This window comes from Miniopterus natalensis, chromosome 7 (assembly GCF_054644295.1).
Source record: "Miniopterus natalensis isolate mMinNat1 chromosome 7, mMinNat1.hap1, whole genome shotgun sequence".
Taxonomy (NCBI): domain Eukaryota; kingdom Metazoa; phylum Chordata; class Mammalia; order Chiroptera; family Miniopteridae; genus Miniopterus; species Miniopterus natalensis.
The window spans coordinates 37,235,274-37,256,280 of NC_142087.1; the positions used below are offsets into that span (position 1 = coordinate 37,235,274).

Consider the following 21,007-nt stretch of genomic DNA (forward strand, 5'->3'; position numbering starts at 1 on the left):
TCTCAAAACTATTAAAAAACCTATCAGACCCCGGCCTGGTGGCTCAGTTGGTTGGAGTGTTGTCCTGTACACCAAAAAGGTTTCAGGTTCAATCCCTGGTTGGCACCCATACAGGAGGCAACAGATCAATGTTTCTCTCTCTCCATTCCTCTAAAATCAATAAACATATTCTTGAGTCAGGATTAAAAAAAACAACGTATCAAGTTTTCCTTTTAACATAAGAATTTCTTAGTGTTAAAAAAAATATTCTTGCATGTGTCATTTATCTTTTTTCTTGGATAATCCTCACCCAAGGATATTTTTTCCATTGATTTTTAGAGTGGAAAGGAGGGGGAGAGAAACATCGATGTGAGAGAGACACATCAATTGGTTGCCTCCCACACACACTCCAACTAGGGTCCAGGATTGAAACCTCAACCCAGGCATGTGCCCTTGACCAGAAATCAAACCTGTGACCCTTCGGTGCTTGGGCCAACGCTCTAACCACTGAACCACACAGGCCAGGGCTGTGCCATTTATCTTAACCAAATTTTGTACAAACTTCCCCCAGAGAAGCATACACCACCTATTAAATACATAATTTTTTTAGTCTTGCCTATTTTTTCAACCTTGATGTGCCTTTTAAGACATTTATATTTTTTTCTACAGGTTCTTCTTTTTCATTTACACACAACTTATCTTTTGGAAACCAAAGCAATTTGGGTTTCTCACAGTCTAGATTTTGCTTGGTGCAGTTCAGCATGTTCCTCTGACTTTGGTATTTCCTGAAAATGGAAGCTGGATCCTGAGGACTGAAGAATGGTAGTGTAGTATATTCTTTCATCAGAGAGCATGCAATGCTTTTTTTGGTCTCTTAAAAAAATTTAATGTTAGCAACTGTTCATGCTCAGTGCTTACATATATTAACTAACTGGAGGTGCAAAATGGTCCATTTTTTAAAAAAATTATATCTTTATTGATTTCAGAGAGAGGAAGGGAGAGGGAGAGAGAGAAATAGAAACATCAGTGATGAGAGAATCATTGATGGAGCCCACAACCCGGGCATGTGCCCTGACCGAGAATTGAACTGTGATCTGGATCCTAGGTTGATGCTCAAACACTGAGCCACGCCCGGCAGGGCCATTTTTTTTTTAAACCCACATTAATCTCATTAATAAACACTTCTTACCTATAATGAGGTTAATCAGTGATAGAGTTCACGTAAGAAAAATATTATTTTGCCTAATTTTTAAGATAAAGTGGTTTACTGATGAATTAATTAAAATAATTATGACTATGGATTTAAACATATTTAATAGGTTTCAAATCTTTGTTATTAACAGCCTTATTGAAGCTCAAACTATCCAATCTTTGGCCAGTGGGAAACTGGCCTAAGTTGTCTCCTAAGGCCTCTTGATAAGACCTTATAGTAGTCTTTGATAGCTTCCTTAAAATTGGCAATGACAAGATGTTTGAAGCTCATCTTATATATTTCCTGTCCCAGACTTAGAATCATCCATTTTTTTTGTAAGAAGAAGCCTTGTTGTTGTTTTTTTAGTAGAAAACATTTCAAGATTATAATTTGGGCAGTAGAAATGATTATTGCTACTGTCTTAGTAATTGCCTTTAAATTTTTTCGATGGACAAAGCAAGGCAATTTTATGTATTTGTATTTATTTGACATTTTATTTGGAAAAAATTTCAAACTCACAAAAATAAAAAAATAAAAAGTACTAAAAATTATATATCCTTTTTCCAGATTTGCCTAATGTTAATGTTTTAGTCTCTTGCTTTATACTTTGCTTTCACTATATATATACATGTGTATATATATTTTTTCCTGAGCTATATGAGGGTAAATTGCATACATCATGGCTCTTTACCCCTATATACTTCAGTGAGTAACTCCTAAGAAATAAGTATTTCCTAAGACATTAAGGATATTCTCTTGTCACCACAGTAGTTAACTTCAAAATTTACAATGATACAACACTAATCTACTGTCCATATTCTTTGTTAAATGATCTAATAATGTTATTTATAATCATTTCCCCCCTCCAGTACAGGATCCAGTATGGAAACAGGTATTGCCTTCAATTTACTATCTCTTTAGATAGTCTGGAACATTTCTATTGCCTTTATTGGTTTTTCATGACATTGCCATTTCTTAATCTTTCACCATTTTTAAAAAGAAAAACAAAAAACAAAACAAACCCAGAACATTCCTCATGATTATGCATTCTCAGCCAGAATGCTATGAAAGTGATGCTGTATCTTTTTTCACAATATCTTATCTAGAGATGTGTGATGTGTATTTTTCTATTCTTTGATGATGTTAATTTTTTGTTTGTCAATCTTCACCCAAGGATATTTTTCTCATTGTTTTGTTTTTTTTTTTTTTTTTTCTAGAGAGTGGAAGAGGGGAAGGGAGAGGGGAAGGGGAAAGGGGAAGGGAGGGAGAGAGAGAGATACATCGATGTGGTAGAGAGACATCGATTGGCTGCCTCCCCCATGCACCCCAACCAGGGCCAAAATCGAACGTGCAACCCAGGTATGTGCACTTGACCAGGAATCAAACCCACAACGCTTGGGTCCACATGCCAATGCTCTAACTACTGAGAAAACCACCCAGCGCTGATGATGTTAATTTTGATCACAGTTCAGGTGCTGCTGAATTTCTCTACTATATAACCAGTAGTGTTTATCCTTTCCTCTCTTGTATGTAAGTATCCTGTTCTTTGTCAAAAAACCCCCCTTAGACTTATCTGCTATTAGTGAGTCCTGCCTAATAATCTTTATTTACTATAAAGGGTGTACATGATCAGGTAGGGGCAGGGACTGACTAAAAGGGGGAGCATAAGAAACTTTCTGGAGTGATATAGTCTGTATCTTGATAAGGTTGAATTATATAGGTCTATGAATTTCTCAAAACTCAAAGAATGTTTTATTAAACAATTACTAATTTCACACATATAAATATTACCTTAAAAGGTCATACACAGAAATCGAATCTAGTTAATGAATGAAAATGCATGCTTCAGTATTTAGAAAGGTCTGTAACTTTCTCTGAACTTTGCAGTATGTTTGACCATTTTCATAATAAAACATAGGGATTTTACCTTCTGCATAACAAAGGACATCATCAACAATTAAAAGGCAATCGACTGAATGGGAGAAAATATTTGCAAATCATATATATGATAAGGGGCTAATATCCAAAATATATAAAGAACTCATTCAACTCAACAGCAAGCAAACAATTCAACTGAAAAATGGGGAGAGGATTTCAACGACTGAGAAATGGGCAGAAGATCTCAACAAACATTTTTCAAAAGAAGACATACATATGGCCAACAGGTACATGAAAAGATGTTCTACATCATTAATCATCAGGGAAATGCAAATCAAATCTACAATCAGGTATCTCATACCTGTGAGAATGGCTATTATAAAAAATACAAAAAATAACAAGTGGTAGTAAGAATGTGGAAAAAAAGAAAACTTGTGCACTGTTGGTCGAAATTTAAACTGGTACAGCCATTATGGAAAACAGCAATTCTAATTTTGGTTATTTATCCGAAAACAAAAGCTAATTAAAAAAGATATATGCACCCCCATGTTCAGTAACAGCATTATTAACAATAGCCAAGACATGGAAACAACCTAAGTATCCATAGATGAATGAATGGATAAGAAGATGTGGTATATATACACAATGGAAAGTTGCCATTTGCAACAGCATGAATGATCTAGAGGGTATACACTATGTGCAATAAATCAGACAAAGACAAATACTACACAATCTCACTTATATGTGAAACCTAAAAACAAAAACCAAGCTCACAGGTACAGAGAACAGACTGGTGGTTGCTAGAGTCGAGAGTGGTGGGAGTGAGCAAAACAGGTTAAAGGCATCAAAGGTATAAACTTAAATATAAAATAAATAATTTATGGAGAAGTAATCTACCGTATGGTGACTAGTTAATACAGTACTATATTGTATATTTGAAGGTTGCTAAGAGAATAGATCTTAAAGTCTTCATCACAAGGAAAAAGAAAAACACTGTAACTATGTATAATGATGGGTGTCAACTAGACTGATTGTGATGATCATTTCACAAGGTATACAAATACAGAATCATTATGTTGTATACCAGAAACTTATATAATGTTCAATTGTACCTCAATTAAGAAAAGAAAGTATAGATGTTCTATACTATAGACCTTTTTAGCTTCAAAAGTATAGATGTTGTTCTATTGCCTTCGGGCAGTGACTGAGATTAAATGAGCATGGTTTGATTTTTATTCCCTTACATATAACAATATTATGGTACTATTACTTGTTTCTAGGAATTCTTTAAGATTTTTTGGCCATATGTGGTCAGTTATGAAACTTATTACATTCTTTTTCATGGATTTTTACCTGAAATATGGTGAACCCTTCTAGTCTATACATAAAAGCTTTTCCTCAACACAGGAAGTTTTTTTCTGTTTTATGTTTTTTAAAAAAATTCTTAGTGTACCAAAAGTTTTCTGAAATGTTCTTTTGGCTCTTTCCTTTTTAAAAATTGTTTGTAAAATTGTGCCCCTACCTTAAAATAATGACCAGAGTTCAACCACCTAAATGGCAAAAATAAAAATGCAAAGATGATTAATTAATGCCAGGGGAAACCAGAAAGGGTTTGGTTAGCTCTCTAATTTATAAAAGAATGAAAAGAAATCAGAATAGCAGTGGTGGTAGCTATTAATGGGGAAAGGTTCTAATGGGCTTGAATGTAATACCAGCAATTTATGAAAATAGGGCAATGGCATCATAACTCCATTTACAGAAGAGGTGTAGCAAATAACTAGGCTCCTGAATTCACCATGCTTACCAGCTGGCTAGCATTATTCTAAAGTATGTAACATTTTATTTATTATAAAGTAGTAGAATGTTCTCCTAGATATCATATCAAACAGTTGAATACAGATTATCTGAAACAAACCTGTGTAACTTTCATCATCATCAGATAAAGGCACCTCTCTTTTTAGCAGCAATTCCAACTCCTCTGTTTCTGCAACATCCACTGGACGCTCTCCATGTTTATTAGCTTGAAATGGATTTCCACCATGACGAAGTAACAGTTTCACTATCTGCAACATTAAACAGTAGGAAGATTTAGTCCCTTCATAGACTATATCATTTCAACCATTCTCTTGATAATACTCATAACATCCTTCTGCCTCATCTACTCTGCCTCCATTCCCTACAGTATGTCTTCTTTTAAAAACATGTTTTTATGGGTTTCAGGGAGAGGGAGAGGGAGAGGGAGAGGGAGAGAGAAACATCAATGGTAAGAGAGAGTCGTTGATCGGCTGCCTCCTGCATGACCCCTACTGGGAAATCAAGCCGGAAACCCAGAGATGTGCCCTGACCGAGAATCGAATCTAACTGTGACCTCCAGGTTCCTAAGTTGCTGTTCAACCGCTGAACCATGCCAGCCAGGCTACAGTGTCCCCTTTGAATCATGATTACTCTCTTCAAGTTCTATATTCACTGCCTTCTGCCATCTGATGATCTTACCTACTACAAAGAAATTTCCTCCTTAAAATTTAAGCTGGGCTATTTTAGCACTACATCTCAGTTTCTTCCCTTTTCATGACACATTCAACAAATTACTTAATGAGAACCTATTAACAAGCACTGCTCCAAGTTCTGAAGATAAATCAAAAAACAAGAATGTGGTACTTACATCCTCCCACAACCTTATCAAAATTACTACTAAACTACTCAATAGGCAAAAACTCCAAGTGTTCCCCTTAAGATCAGGAACAAGACAGGGATGTCTACTTTCACCACTCTTATTCAACTTAGTATTGGAAGTTCTAGCCACAGCCATCAGATAAGAAGAAATACAGGCATCCAAATTGGAAAGGAGGAAGTAAAACTGTCATTATTTGCAGATAACATGATATTGTATATAGAGAACCCTAAACCAAAAAACTAAACTGATAAATGAACTCAGTAAAGTAGCAGGATACAAAATAAATATCCAGAAATCAGTTGCATTTTTATACACTAGTAATGAACTATCAGAAAGAGAACCTAAGATAACAATCCTCTTCAAAACTGCTTCAAGAAGAATAAAATACCTATGAATAAATTGAACCAAGGGTGTAAAAGACCTGTATTCAAAAAATTATTAAGACACTGAAGAAGCAAACGGAAGAAGATACAAATAAGTGGAAGCAGATAACATGTTCATGGACAGGAAGAATTAACATCATTAAAATGTCCACACTACCCAACATAATCCATAGATTTAACACAACTCCTATCAATTCCTTTCTGTTTAAGGTTAATAGCACTATCAATGCTCTTAATCTTCCTCTTTCCCCCATCTCCTAGGAATTTAAACTATCATAAAACTGACATGGATATTTAAAACTAATGAAACTTAAACTTCAGGGCTCCTCACTTTTATGGTCACCTTACAAGGCCCTATATCTAACTTTGTATTCATTACTCTGAAATTGTTCTTAAAGGTGTTCTCTCCCCTCCCACCCAATTACGTAAGCTTTGGGCTCCATAAAACCAGGATCTGCCTGGTTGGTCATCATTTCTTCTCTTTTGTTTGCTACTTGTTATCTTCTTCTTTTCTGTATTTTTAACCTCTTTTTGATTGGTCCCTTCTAGAAGCCGATTTACCAGTTCATGTTTTTTTCGCCTTAAAAAAAAATAATGGCAATAAAAAAATGAAACACTGATAAAACGAGAAACTGTTCAAACCTATATTCCCCTCTTTATTTCCTTTACAGTCAAACTCTTTGATAACCTCATTGTCTGTTAGAATGTGATGACAATTACACAATCCACTCATTTTCATGCTCTTGCCTGCTCTCTCAATCCTTTCTTGAGCTTCAAACCCAAATACCCAAATGTTCATTAGATATATTCCACTAAATATATTTGTATTTCAATACAATAGCTGAAACCGATAGATGCTAGAGTTCATTAAACTTGCACCCTTATCTTATATCTCTTTCCATTCTCAGTGACTGACATGAATAAATGAAGCCAGAAAGCTGAGAGTCATCATTGCCTCTTAGTTTTCACTCATACTCTACATCATACAGGCAGTGAAGTATTATCATTTCTGCTTCCTTACCAACGCTTCTTGTTTTGTGCTTCTATTGCCTTTGACATTAGTGTGTTCTATCATATGTAAGTTTATACTATAATTTATTAACATACTTATCACCTTATTCTAGGCCATAAACTTCATGTAGGATCAAGTCTTTGTATTCCCAACACATAACTGTGTACTTAGAAAATACAGGTATACCTTGTTTTATTGCATGTTGCTTTATTGTGCTTTGCAGACACTGTGATTTTTACAAATTGAAGGACTGTGGAAACCCTGACTTGAGCAAGTCTATCAGTGCTATTTTTCCAATAGTATTTGCTCACTTTGTGTCTCTGTGTCACATTTTGGTAATTCTCACAGTATTTCAAACTTTTTCATTATTACTATATTTGTTACAGTGATCTGTGACCAGTGCTTTTTTTAAAACTAATTTTGATTTTTTTTTTTTTTTAGAGAGAGAGGAAGGGAGAGAGAAAGAAACATTGATGTGAGAGCAAAACATCGATTGGCTGCCTCCTGCACGCCTCCAACTGGGGACTGAGCCCGCAACCCGGCATGTGCCCTGAGTGGGAATCGAACTGGCAACCTTTAGGTGTGAAGGATGACGCCCAACCAACTAAGCCACATTGGCCAGGGCTGTGACCAGTGATTTTTGATGTTACTATTGTAATTGTTTGGGGCACCGTGAACCATGCGCCATAGATAGTAAACTTAATTGATAAATGTTGCTGTGTTCTAACTGCTCCACTGACTAGCAGTTCCCTGTCTCTCTCCCTCTCCTCAGACCTCCTACTTCCTTGAGACACAACAATATTGAAATTAGGCTATTTAACAATCCTTCAATGGTCTCTAAGTAAAAGGAAGAGTTGCACATCTTTCACTTTAAATAAATGATTAAAGCTTAGTGAGAAAGACATGTTGAAAGCCCAGAAAGACTGAAAGCTAGGCCTCTTGGGCCAAAACAGTTAGCCAAGTTGTTAATGCAAAGAAAAAGTTCTTGAAGGAAATTAAAAATGATACTCTGGTGAGCACACAAATGATAAAAAAGTGCCAAAAGCCTTACTTCTAATATGGGTAAAATTTTAATGGTCTGAATAGAGGATCAAATTAGTCACTACATTCCCTTAAGTCAAAGCCTAATCCAGAGTAAGGCCCTAATTCTATTCAATTCTATGAAGGCTGAGAGGTGAGGAAGTTGCAGAAGAAAAGTTTGAAGCTAAAAGAGGTTGATTCCTGAGGTTTAAGAAAAGAAGCTGTCTCCATAACATAAAAGTGCAAGGCAAAGCAGTAAGTGCAGCAGCTGCAGCAAGTTACCCAGCTAAGATAATTAATGAAAGTAGCTAAATAACAGATTTTTCAATGTAGACATAATAGCCTTATATTGGAAGATGCCATCTACGACTTTCATAGAATAGACTTTCAGAGAAGTCAATGCCTGGTTTCCAAACTTCAAGGACAGGCTGACTCTCTTCTTAGGGGCTAATGCAGCTGGTGACATTACGTTGAAGCCAATGCTCATTTACCATGCTAAAAATCTTAGAGCCTTAAGAATTATGCTAAACCTACTCTGCCTATGCTCTCTAAATGAAACCACAAAGCCTGAATGACAGTATATTTGTTTATAACATGGTTTACTGAGTATTTTGAAGCCACTGTTGAGGTCTACTTTTCAGAAAAAAGGTTTCTTTCAAAATATTACTGCTCACTGATAATGTACCTGGTCACCCAGGAGCTCTGAAGGACATGTACAATGAGATTAACATTTTCATGCCTGCTAACACAACAGGCATCCTGCAGCCCAAGATCAAGGAGTAATTTTGACTTATAAGTCTTATTATTTAAAAAATACATTTCAAAAGGCTATTTATTGCTGCCATAGATAGTGATTCCTCTGATAGATCTGAGTAAAGTAAGTTAAAAACCTTTAGGAAAGCATTCACCAGTCTAGATGCCATTAAGAACATTTATGAGTCGGGAAGAGGTCAAAATATCAACATTAACAGGAGTTTGGAAGAAGCTGATTCCAACTCTCATGAAGAACTCTGAGGGGTTTGAGACTTCAGTGGAGGAAATGCAGATGTGGCTGAACCGCTGCAATCTTATAATGAAACTTTAATGTATAAGGAGTTGCTTCTTATGAGCAAAGAAAATGGTTTCTTGAGATGGAATTTACTGATGAAGATGCTGTGAAGATTGTTGAAATGACAAAGAATTTATGATATTTTATAATCCTAGTTCATAAAGCAGCAGCAATGTTTGAGAGGATTAACTCCAATTTTTCAAGAAGTTCTACTGTGGGTAAAATGTTACCAAACCACATTGCATGCTAAAGGGAAAATGCTCATGAAAGGAAGAGTCAATGGATGGGGCAAACTTCATTGTCTTACTTTAAGAAATTGCCACAGCTACCCCAACCTTCAGCAACCACCACCCTAATCAGTCAGTGGCCATCAACATCGAGGCAAGACCTTCCACCAGCAAAAAGATTATGACACTGAAGGTTCAGATGATGGTAGCACCTTTTTTAAACAATAAAGTATTTTTAATTAAGGTATGTACATTTTTTTAAGATATAATGAATGTTATCGCACAATTAATAGATTACACTATAGAGTAGATATAACTTTTATATGCATTGGAAAACCAAAAAAGTTTGTGTGACTTGCTTCATTACATTATTCACTTTATTGCAGTAGTCTGGAAGTGAACTCGCAGTATCTCTGAGATATGCCTGTATCATGTCTTTTGAAAGAAATAAGATGCTGTATATTAGGAATTTCTAACTAAATGAGATATTTAAGAATAATGAAGATTCACAGTGAATTTAATAAATTTTTCTCTAGACTATAAGAGAATAAATTATTAATGCAGCAAATGTGAAATGTAAGAATGTATGCCAGAAAACGTACTCATAATCCCAACTGGTTAATGTTAATTAATATTTGATAAAGGAGGCAAGAACATACAATGGAGTAAAGACAGTCTTTTCAATAAATGGTGTTGGGAAAATTGGACAGATACATGCAAAAAAATGAAACTAGACCACCAACTTATACCATACACAAAAGTAAATTCAAAATGGGTAAAAGGCTTAAATGTCAGATATGAAACCATAAAAATACTAGAGGAAAACATAGAAAGCAAAATCTCAGACATCTCTTGTAGCAATATGTTTGCTGATACATCTCCTAGGGCAAGAGAAACTAAGGAGAAAATAAACAAATGAGACTGCATCAAAATAAAAAGCTTCTGCATAGCAAAAGAAGCCATCAACAAAACGAAAAGGGAGCCCACTGTATGGGAGAACATATTTGTCAACAACATATTGGATAAAGGGCGAATATCCAAAATATATAAGGAACTCATACAACTTAACAAAACAAAGACCAACAATCCAATTAAAAAATGGGCAAAGGACCTAAATAGACACTTCTCCAAAGAGGACATACAAATGGCTAAGGGACATATGAAAAAATGCTCAGTGTCACTAATCATCAGAGAAATGCAAATTAAAACCACAATGAAGTATCACTTCACACCTGTCAGAATGGCTACCATCAACAAATCAACAAACTACAAGTGTTGGCGAGGATGTGGAGAAAAGGGCACTCTAGTAGTACACTGCTGATGGGAATGCAGACTGGTGCAGCCACTATGGAAAGCAGTATGGAGTTTCCTCAAAAGATTAAAAATTGACCTGCCATTTGACTCAGTGATCCTGCTTCTAGGAATATATCCTAAGGAACCCGAAACACCAATCACAAAGAACTTATGCACCCCTATGTTCATAGCAGCGCAGTTTATAATAGCTAAGATCTGGAAACAGCCCAAGTAGCCATCAGTAGATGAGTGGGAAAAAAAGCTGTGGCATATTTACATCATGGAATACTATGCAGCTGTAAAAATGAAGGATTTTTTATTCTTTGGCACAGCATGGAGGGAACTAGAAAGTATTATGCTAAGTGAAATAAGCCAGTCAGACAAAGACAAATACCACATGATCTCATTTATATGTGGAATATAATAAACAAAATAAACTGATGAACAAAGTGGATCCAGAGACATAGAAGCATAGAACAGAATGAGGGATCTCAGAGGGAAGGCGGGGAGGGGGGTGTGGGTGGGAAGAGATTAATCAAAGAACTTATATGTTTATAAGCATAACCCACGGACAGACACATTGGTATGGGGAAAGCCTGGGGGTGGGATGGATGTGGGGTGGAGGGGATCAGTGGGGATAAAAAGGGGAAAAAGGAAAAAATAAATTGAGGGGGGAAAAAAAGCATAATGAAGACTCACAGTGAATAAAATAGTTTTTTCCCTAGACTATGAAAGAATAAACTATTAATGCAGAAAAATTTAAATATAAGAATGTATGCCAGAAAGCATACTCATAATCCCAACTGTTAATGTTTTAGTCTCCTTTTTGTTTACTAATTTTATTAAATTACACATGCTTATGACTTGGAAAGATCAACCAGCTTTTCAAGGCTGCTGGATGAAGAACAATTATCCCTGATACTTAACTCCTACTGAAAGGTTTGCACGTATGGGTAGAACTTGCTGAAAGCTCGGTTTCATGTCAGTGTGCTACGACTGGTCCATTTCATCAGATTCCTACCTGCTCCCTCTTGTCTAGTTCAATTTCCTGTGGAGAAATCTTTCAACTCATGCCTAAAACAATAAGCTTTACTGTCAGCATTCTGGTTGCTGAAAGAAGGCTGGGTCTTAACCTAAAATTAATTTATACTTAATCCTTACTCTCAACTGTTGTGGCACGTCAGTTCAGAATATATGGTTTATACTTGCCAGGAAATCATCTGCCAGGGTGGGAGAGGTGCAATCATCTCACTGTGTAGGGTTAGGAAGAGGATTAAGAGGGTCAAGAAGACTTTGATCCTTTTGTTTTCAGTCCTATCTTAACAAACACTTCCAGAAGTACACAGTGATATCAATTCCAGAGCTTTAGTTTTTCTGCGATTTTGTGTTGGGGTAGCTTTGGTTTCAATTTTCTTGGGTTTTCTAAATCAGGAGTTGGCAAATTTATTTATAGGCCAAATCTGGCCTGTCAACTAAAAGTAGTTTTTATATTCTTTTAAAATACTTTAAAAAGGATTGATAAAGGAGAAGTACAGAAGAGGAGAGAGGAAGAGGAAAGAGAAGCTGGAGGAGGAGGGAGTGAAGGTGGCATGTGGCCTGCAAAGCCTAAATTATTTACTATCTGGCCCTTTACAGAAAAGGCTTGCTAAGCCCAGTTCTAGGTCAGTAACCACTCATTTCTCTCATTTCCACCTCCCAAAATATTGGTTTCCTTGTTTCTTCTGCTCTTTGTCCTTGTGGGTCTATGTCCTTTAAAATCTCCTGTCATTTTATGCCCGGCTGGGCATGGCTCAGCAGTTGAGCGTCAACCTAGGATCCAGGTGATCAGGGTTCGATTCCCGGTCAGGGCACATGCCCAGGTGGCGGGCTGCAGCCGATCAATGACTCTCATCATTGACATTTCTGTCTGTCTCCCTCTCCTTTCCTCTCTCTGAAATCAATAAAGATATATTTAAAAAAAATAAAATCTCCTGTCATTTTAGGGATTTGAGAAGGCAACCGAAGTAAAATAAAAATTAGTTATTATAAATAATACTGTAGTATACATCTTCATATGCTGCAAAAGTTTCCATTTAGGCTATTTCCTTAGGCTAGAGCTCTAGAATGAGAAAAAAGAATAAAGGATCTTAATACTGTTGAAAGCCTTCTATACTCATCAGGAAATGATCAATAAATATTTATTACATGCCTATGATCAGTCAGGGACAGTTGGTTCATTCCAATAGGTTATAAAAACCCTAACCTAAATAATCAATACTTTATAGATCATTCTATGCAAATAATTACTTATTCTAAAGATAATTTAAAATAACAGAGTTGCTCAAAACATAGCAGGCAACAAACTTAGAAGTAGATAAAAATGATGAGACAAGAAAAAAATAAAGACAGCAATCTAAAATAGAACTAGGAATAAAGCTATTATAAAAATGTTTATCATGAAGCACTCTGCACTTGCAAAAGCTGGGCCAAAGATTAGGTTCTTAGTAAGATATGTTAATTCTTTCTTACTCTAAATAATTTATAAAAGGATACAGAATTGCTATCTTTCTGCTTCTACCACCTTAGAAATACTTTATGGATGGTTGAAGTTTTCATGAGTATTCTAAGTGAAAGAAATCCAATTCCTTTGGTAAAGACACATAATTTACGGTATAGATAAATACAAATGAGAGTTTTGGTGGCTCTCATTTTTCTCCTCCTTAGGCACAAGGACTCCTACTCTTCTAGGCATGTTGGTAGGAGGAAAAGCAAAGGTCTCTTGAAAACAGCATGCCAGTTTCCCTCTGAAAAGAGACTGGAAATAGTGTTTGAGTCCCTGTAAGTATATGGCCCCACTGGGCATGGCTCAGTGGTTGAGCATCGACCTAGGATCCAGGAGATCTCAGTTCGATTCCCAGTCAGGGCACATGCTCAGGTTGCAGGCTTGATGTCCAGTCAGGGGCGTACAGGAGGCAGCCAATCACTGACAACTCTCTCAACATCAATGTTTCTCTCTCTCTCCCTTCCCCTTCCTCTCTCTGAAATCAATAAAGATATATGAGCTCAAAGGTCAGCTTCTGGAAATATTCTGCATATTTGAAAACTTATATTCATAGAAACATATCCTACTTACAAGGCAGAATTCTTATTTATTTATTTTTAAAAACATATCTTTATTGATTTCAGAGAGAGGAAAGGAAGGGGAGAGAGAGAGAGATAGAAACATCAATGATGAGAGAGTCATTGATCGGCTGCCTAGCCCGCAACCCGGGCATGTGTCCTGACCGGGAATCGAACCCCGATCTCCTGGATCCTAGGTCTATGCTCAACCACTGAGCCACGCCTGGCCGAGCACAAGGCAGAATTCTTTAACATCACATTTAGAAATCAGGAAATCTTTATATATCACATATAAAAGAAAACTATTCATCTTTATGATAAACTATCAATAATGATGTAAAAAAACAGGGAAGATGTACCATATTTAAAATATCACAGCCAGAAAATATATCAGCTTTTGATAAATTCAGTGGAAAGGGAAATGTGTCCTTCATATTGTTAGGCCTTGTGGATTAAGTCTTTGATATTCTGTCTATTCTCAGTCAGTTATTCATCCATCCATCCATGTACCTACACACACATTCATGTAGAATTTACTAAGTGCTTCTTATGTGATAAGCGGATCCAGGGGTCACTAACACAGAACAATACAAAAAGCCTGTATGCGTGGTACTCACAGTGTAGTGCAGGAAACAGACAGGTACCTCAGTAAAAAATAATGTAGTAAGTGCTATCATACAGATATGTACAAAGTGCCAAGGGAGCAGAAAAGAGTGGTCCAATAGTAAGCAAGAACCAGTTTAGGAAAATAACTTTTATAGGCTACATTTTTCTTCAAAATTAGAATTTTGAGATTCATGAAAAATAACACAGAAAAATATAAATAATAAAATAGCATTTTTAGTTTCCAAATTTTAGTTTCTAAAATATTTAAGTATATTTGAAAAATAGCAACCTAAAGGTAGCCTTATAATCTTTTACCTCTGACAATTCTACTAAGATTTTAGATTTCTAGGAGTTTACATGCACAGTATCTTTTTTCCCATCTTCAAAATATCCCCTTTAGATAGGTCTGATTTATTACATGAATTAAAAAGGAAATAAAAGTTCAAAGGAGAAAATATTTTGTTCAAGACCACACAGCTAGTAAACTGGCCAGGCCAGAATTGAATTCCTATCTATCTTCACTCTAGATTCCATTTTTCCCCCCAATAAGGCAGAGAATGTTTGCTGCTAAAGACAGCAGAAAAAGGGGATTGTCCAGACACACTACAGAGAAGCCCACCAGTCAAAATGGTCAACGGATCTTGTCAATCGGGTTTTTACAGCTTCATTCAAATATGAATACACAAAATTTAGCAGAATATGTCTAATTTGAAAAAACCCCCAAAATAGAACAGTAATATGAAGGATCTTGAAGAAATACATCGCCATGCAGGAAGTAGGACAAATCATTTAATTAATATCTGGGAGAGTCAAGATGGGTACCAGGAAACTGGTAATCTCATGGAGAGACTGAGAATTCCACAGGAGACTAATGGTAAAGAGATATCCCAGGACAGCATCTATCCTACAGATCTAGAGAGCAACTAGCCCCTATTAGAGCAGGATACAAGATTCTTGTATACAAGGATATAAGCAATCTTAAAGGTATTTCTCAAAAATAGTAAACTGATCAATGTGTTTTATTTTATTGAGAGATATTTTAGAGTTACGTCAGAGAAGATAGTAAGGAAGAACAAAAATAGATGCATAGGAAACTTAAAAAAAAAAAAAAAAAAAAAGGTAATAAAGATCCCCCAAAAGAAATACACTTATGGTATACTCTATGTCTCCAAGCAGCACTATTTAATAAAATCCCCTGCAGGTGGTCAATAAATTATGACTAAAAATTAAAAAGCAAAATAGCCTGCATGCTGTTAGAAATACACAGATAACTACTAGAAGAAACACTCATTAGTTGCTTTTGGCTAAAGGTACTGGGAAGTGGGAAGGCATGGAAGGGAGCCTTGCAGTTAACCTTTATAAGCTGGGTAGTACTTTTCTACTTTCTAAACTATGTGCAAGTATTCTTCACTAAAAGTAAAAATTTAGTACAAGAGAAAACTTACTTATTCGAAAAACAAAATCTTGATTTCAATCATTGCTAATAGTGTTCCAGGTTGATTTGCTCTGGCTGTAAGCAGGTTACAGCAGTGAAATTAAGCATTAAACACACTTAAAACATGAGCTTCATTGTAACTAAGAATGGTTTAGCTTTGATATCAACATGCCTGAGATTAAAAATGTAAATGGAATTAAAAACCCAGCATGGTTCATAATATTACAGCAAAACTAATAAACATGTTTAGAGATACCATTAATTTGTAACCATATATAATCATGTTTGATTATAATAAGTTTTTATTATTACACAAATAAACCATCTGAATATATTAAGTAAGTAATGTCAGCTAAAATTCAGGAATAAATGTTAGGTATACAGGAATCATTAAATATTAAGAAGTCTAAAAAAGATATAGGCAGCATGACACTATATCTAGCTATGTGACAGAGTGGCCTACAAATAAAAATTTAACTATCAAATTAAATAAATTTTATGTAAACATAACACTAAATGTGACTACGATAGGAATTAGTAGTTCAAAGGCAGGTAAGAGGAAAAATAAAATACAGATGAGCCGATCAGGCAATGAGTAAAATAAATATGACAGGCGTTCGTGTGACTAAGAAGTGAACTAAACTATTCTGGGTTGAATTTATACTTTGAAAATGAGTATAATTGATTTTTCTATCATACTTACATCTCTATGTCCACTACTAGCAGAATCATGGAGTGGAGTGTCATCATCTAATCCTTGTGTGTTAACATCTGCTCCAGCTGCTATAAGTATCTTAGCAACATCATAATATCCAACATTGCAAGCTTCATGCAGTGGTGTCCAACCTGAAGTTAGAATACTAATTTAACCATATGGTTCACTAAAATGCAGGAATAAATGTTATGTTTAGAGGGATCATTAAATATTAATAAGTCTAGAAAAAGATAGGCAACATGATGCTGTACAATTTTTATTGTAAGTAAAGTCTACTTTAACTACTACCTCTAGTTATTTGACAGAATGGCCTGGAAAGAAAATATATTTATATTTTAGTTACTTTTGTAATGAAAATAATTCAAAACATATATATGCTTTTCCTATACATAACCTCACGTGACATATTGATTCTAAATGCACATTATATAGAAAGAAAAAGGAGTGACGAACAAGAAATAAATACCTAGAAACACCATTAATCTTACAGAAGGTTCACTCACAATATTATTATTTCCATTGAAGCTAAATTATTTGACAAAGTATTAAACACTTAAGCTTATCCAATAAATATAAACTTGCTAAAATTTATAATCACCTGAACTCTGGAAAAAATAGAAAAAGGAGGTAAAATATTAATAAGCTTGTAAGGGTCTTTCAAAATTCAGTCAACAAAAACCCCTTTGTTTTAAGAGCTTTCGTCTGTTAAGTCAATATAATCTTTTCTGAACTTAATATTTATTTTAACTGGAATAAATTTATCATTTTAGTTATACTTTCATAATAAAAGCAAGTTATATATGTTCATGAAAGAAAAATCAGAAAACAAAAAATACAAAGCACAAAATAAGCATTACCCATAATTCTAACACCCAGATAATAATAATTTAAATAATTTTACAAAAATCCTACTAGATTCACTCCCTCTCATATCTATAATTTTAAAACAAAACTGGGAAAGTTGTTTAAGTTGCTTCTTTTACTTACTACAATGAAAACAATCACTAACTGAATATATACCATAATTATTTAAACAAACTCCTATTGCTGGACATTTATTTCTAATTTTTAAATATTAGAAACAGTGCTGCAACAAATATCCATACAACTAAATCTTTATGCACATTCATGACTAAACATTTAAGATAAATGCTTAGAAATGAATTGTTAGACGAAAGGAAAAGTAAAAATTTTTGATTTCTGATAGATAATATCAAGTTTAAGTTCATTCTTTAATGTCGATCCCATATATCACCTGTCACCTAATTCATACCCAATAGATAAATAAATTTCAGGTGTATTCTGTAGGTATATGTGTAAAAGCAAACCAAAAATAAAATTTGGAAAAAAGAAAGTATAGGGGCATGGTTTTATGATATAGGGGCAAAAAAGGCAGCCTTAAATAAAATACCAAAGAACCCATACATAAAAACATCTGATATGATTACATTAAAAACTTTAGTACAATAACATTGTGATAAAAATTCAAAAATGGCCACAGAAAGTAAAAATGTTTACATATTTGATAATTAAAATCTACACTAAAATGAAGAGCTCTTACATATTAATAATACTACCAAGCCTTAAGAAAAATGGGCAAAGAACTGGATATCCCAGTTCACAGAATACATATAAATTTATAATATGTACAAGAAATATTCACTGTCACTACTGATTAAGAAAATCCAAATTAAAGATCTTTTTCTCGATTGTCAGCTTACTAATAGTTAAAATGGTAATATCCAGTTTTAGTGAAGATTTGAGAAAAAGAGCTCTTTCATATAGTACTCTTAATGGTAGGGTATATTGATAAAATATTTTTCTGGAGGGTCATTTGCCTGTATTTCAAAACTTTTAAAATATGCATTCCCTTTGCTTTAGCAGTTTGTCTTCTAACTGAAATACTGACATACTTCCATAACTATACACAAAGATATTTCTACTTCTACAAGTGTTCACTATTGTCCATAGAATCTATACTATACAATCTATACAGCTGTTGAAATGAATAAAGTAAAACTATCTGTATGTACCGACAGAAATATCTGTAAGACATTAAGTAAAAAAAGGCAGGTTGTAGAACTAAAGGCTGATATAGGTGGAGTGATTTGATATTTTTTTTAAAAAAAATCTATGTATAAATAAATGCTCATTTTATACATAAATATGTGATAATGAAAATGCATGAAAAGAATAACCTCTAAATTATTAACAATAAGTCTGTAGAAAGAAACTGAGGGGAGGGAATGCAGAGTATACTAGTATGTGAAACAAAAGGGAATTTCTATATTGTTCTCTGCATACTTTTACTGTTTGAATTACTTACTAAGAATGTAATGGTATGATATTTGAGTAATTAAAATAAAACACTACCACGCTGGCCAGTGAGGCTAAGTTTGTTGGAGCATCATCCTGAACACCTAAAGGTCGGGGTTTGATTTCCGGTCAGGGCACATACCCAGGTTCTGGGTGTGATCCCCAGTTGGGGTACATACAGGAGGCAACTAACAGATGTTTCTCTCTTTCTCTCTCTCTTTCTAAAATCAATAAAAACCTATCTTGAGTGAGGAATAAAAAATAAAAATAAAATAAAACAAAACACTACCACCACCCCTTTATAGTCCTTCATGTTCAAGTTAATAAATGTTCTTGAAAGACTTATGAATGAATTAACTACTTGGAAAACATTATATAACTCTAATTCACATAGAATAAAACCTAAATGAGATAAAAAAATTATAATCTGTCAACTAAAATATAAATTTAACACTTAAAAATCTAATTTTTGACATGGAATTGTAGCAGAGATCAGTGTTTCATGTACGCAATCCAAAATAGTTTTGTAATAAAGTATAATTTTAGAACTCCTTTGTTTCAACAAGCATAAAAAGTGTAATTAAATTGTAATGAAAATCTGTTCAGATAAATTTTACATTTTAGTTCCTGAGTATTAGTATTTAATTACTAGTCTTACCTGCAAAATCTTTCACATTCACATTTGCCCCTAAACTTATTAATTCTTTGACCTGTTTCACATCCCCTCGAATAGCTGCCGTGTGTAAAGGAGTTTCACCACGTTCATTTCGTTTATTAACTTTATCTTTTTGTCGAGATGAGGAACTAGGAGTTTTCTTTTGGGCTGGTGTTGTTTGTGATGGATGATTTGGTGTGGAATCTATAAGAAAGAAGAAAGTTAACAAAAGTTCTAAGCTAAATATTTTGTATATTCATTTAAAGGCTTTTATAGGTAATGTGCTATTTCTTGGAATCGGAGAAATATCTTCTTACCCTCCAATCCAAAACTTGACTTGGATAATACATTAATTTGACCCAAATACATGGAGTAGATCTTCCTTTAGGGTTATCAAATATTGCATGAGCCAATTTAGAAAAAAATGTTTTATTCTGTCTATTCATAAAATTGGCTTAAAATGAATAATGAGTATCAGATATGCATACTAAAAGTGTTTGCTCAATAATTTGATAAACTATTATTCTAAAACCTTGATGAAATGACACTGAAGACTACAGCCACACCTCTGACTCAGACAAAATATTGGAGTTGTACTCTGATATTAAGTGCAAATTAAGGTTGTGAATGATTTTAGTGTGAAAATGAAATTTAAGAACTTTAAGAAATAAGGAGAGTCTGGGAGAAGGCGTTTAAAAAGTGGGTGATAGCCCCAGTCCATTTGGCTCAGTAGTTAGAGTGCTGGCCCATGGACTGAAGGGTCCTTGGGTTCGATTGTGACCAAGGGGATGTACCTCAGTTGCCGGCTTGATCCTGGCCCTGGTCGGGGCTCATGCAGGAGGCAACCAATCGATGTGTCTCTCTCACATCGATGTTTCTCTCTCTCTGAAAAGCAGTGGAAAAAATATCCTCGGGTGAGGATTAAAAATAATAAACAAATAAATAAATAAATGAAAGTGGGTGATAAGAGAAAGTACGTGCTTTGCTATATTCCCATCTTTTGATTTTTGTTTCAGTTTCTGTATCAAAAACAAGAATGGTAAACTAGATGATGTCCAACATCCTCTCCTCCCCATTTCGTAACTACTGGGGGAAAACAAAACAAAAACTGGTTTCTTAATCAGTTAAGGATTTAAGACATATGTACAGTGCTAATAATTAATTCTGAAATTTATAACTATTTAAAAGAACTGCTCTAAGAGAAAAGTCCATGGAAAATAATTTTCTAGTGTAATTAGAGCACTAAGAAGTAATATTATCCTTTCCTCAATAAGAAAAAAGGTTAAGGTTTACCTTTTGAATTTTAAAGTATATTCTGTAATTATCAGTTTCCTGTGTGTATCTATAATGTACACTCCATAAGAGCAAGGACCTTGTCTATCTTATTCAGTATTATATCTTGACGCCTAAGATGACCCCTTGGTACCTAGTGGTACTCAAGCAATATTTGTTGAATGAGTAAATGAATTTTAGTA

At 34.6% G+C, this 21,007-nt stretch overlaps 1 protein-coding gene across 3 annotated transcripts in view; it reads right to left on the bottom strand.

Moving 5' to 3' along the window:
* The window catches only part of ANKRD12 (ankyrin repeat domain 12), a 90,732-nt gene that overhangs the window by 28,259 nt on the left and 41,466 nt on the right, over positions 1–21,007 (bottom strand). For 2 of the 3 annotated variants that reach the window (XM_016208915.2, XM_016208914.2), the window contains 3 exons: positions 19,536–19,736; positions 16,550–16,692; positions 4,965–5,112 (listed from right to left, as the gene is read on the bottom strand). In XM_016208915.2, the coding sequence (XP_016064401.2) occupies positions 4,965–5,112; positions 16,550–16,692; positions 19,536–19,736 (492 nt within the window). Of the gene's footprint in view, positions 1–4,964; positions 5,113–16,549; positions 16,693–19,535; positions 19,737–21,007 lie in introns of those variants that run through there. The other variant, XM_016208916.2, reaches the window with a different exon arrangement.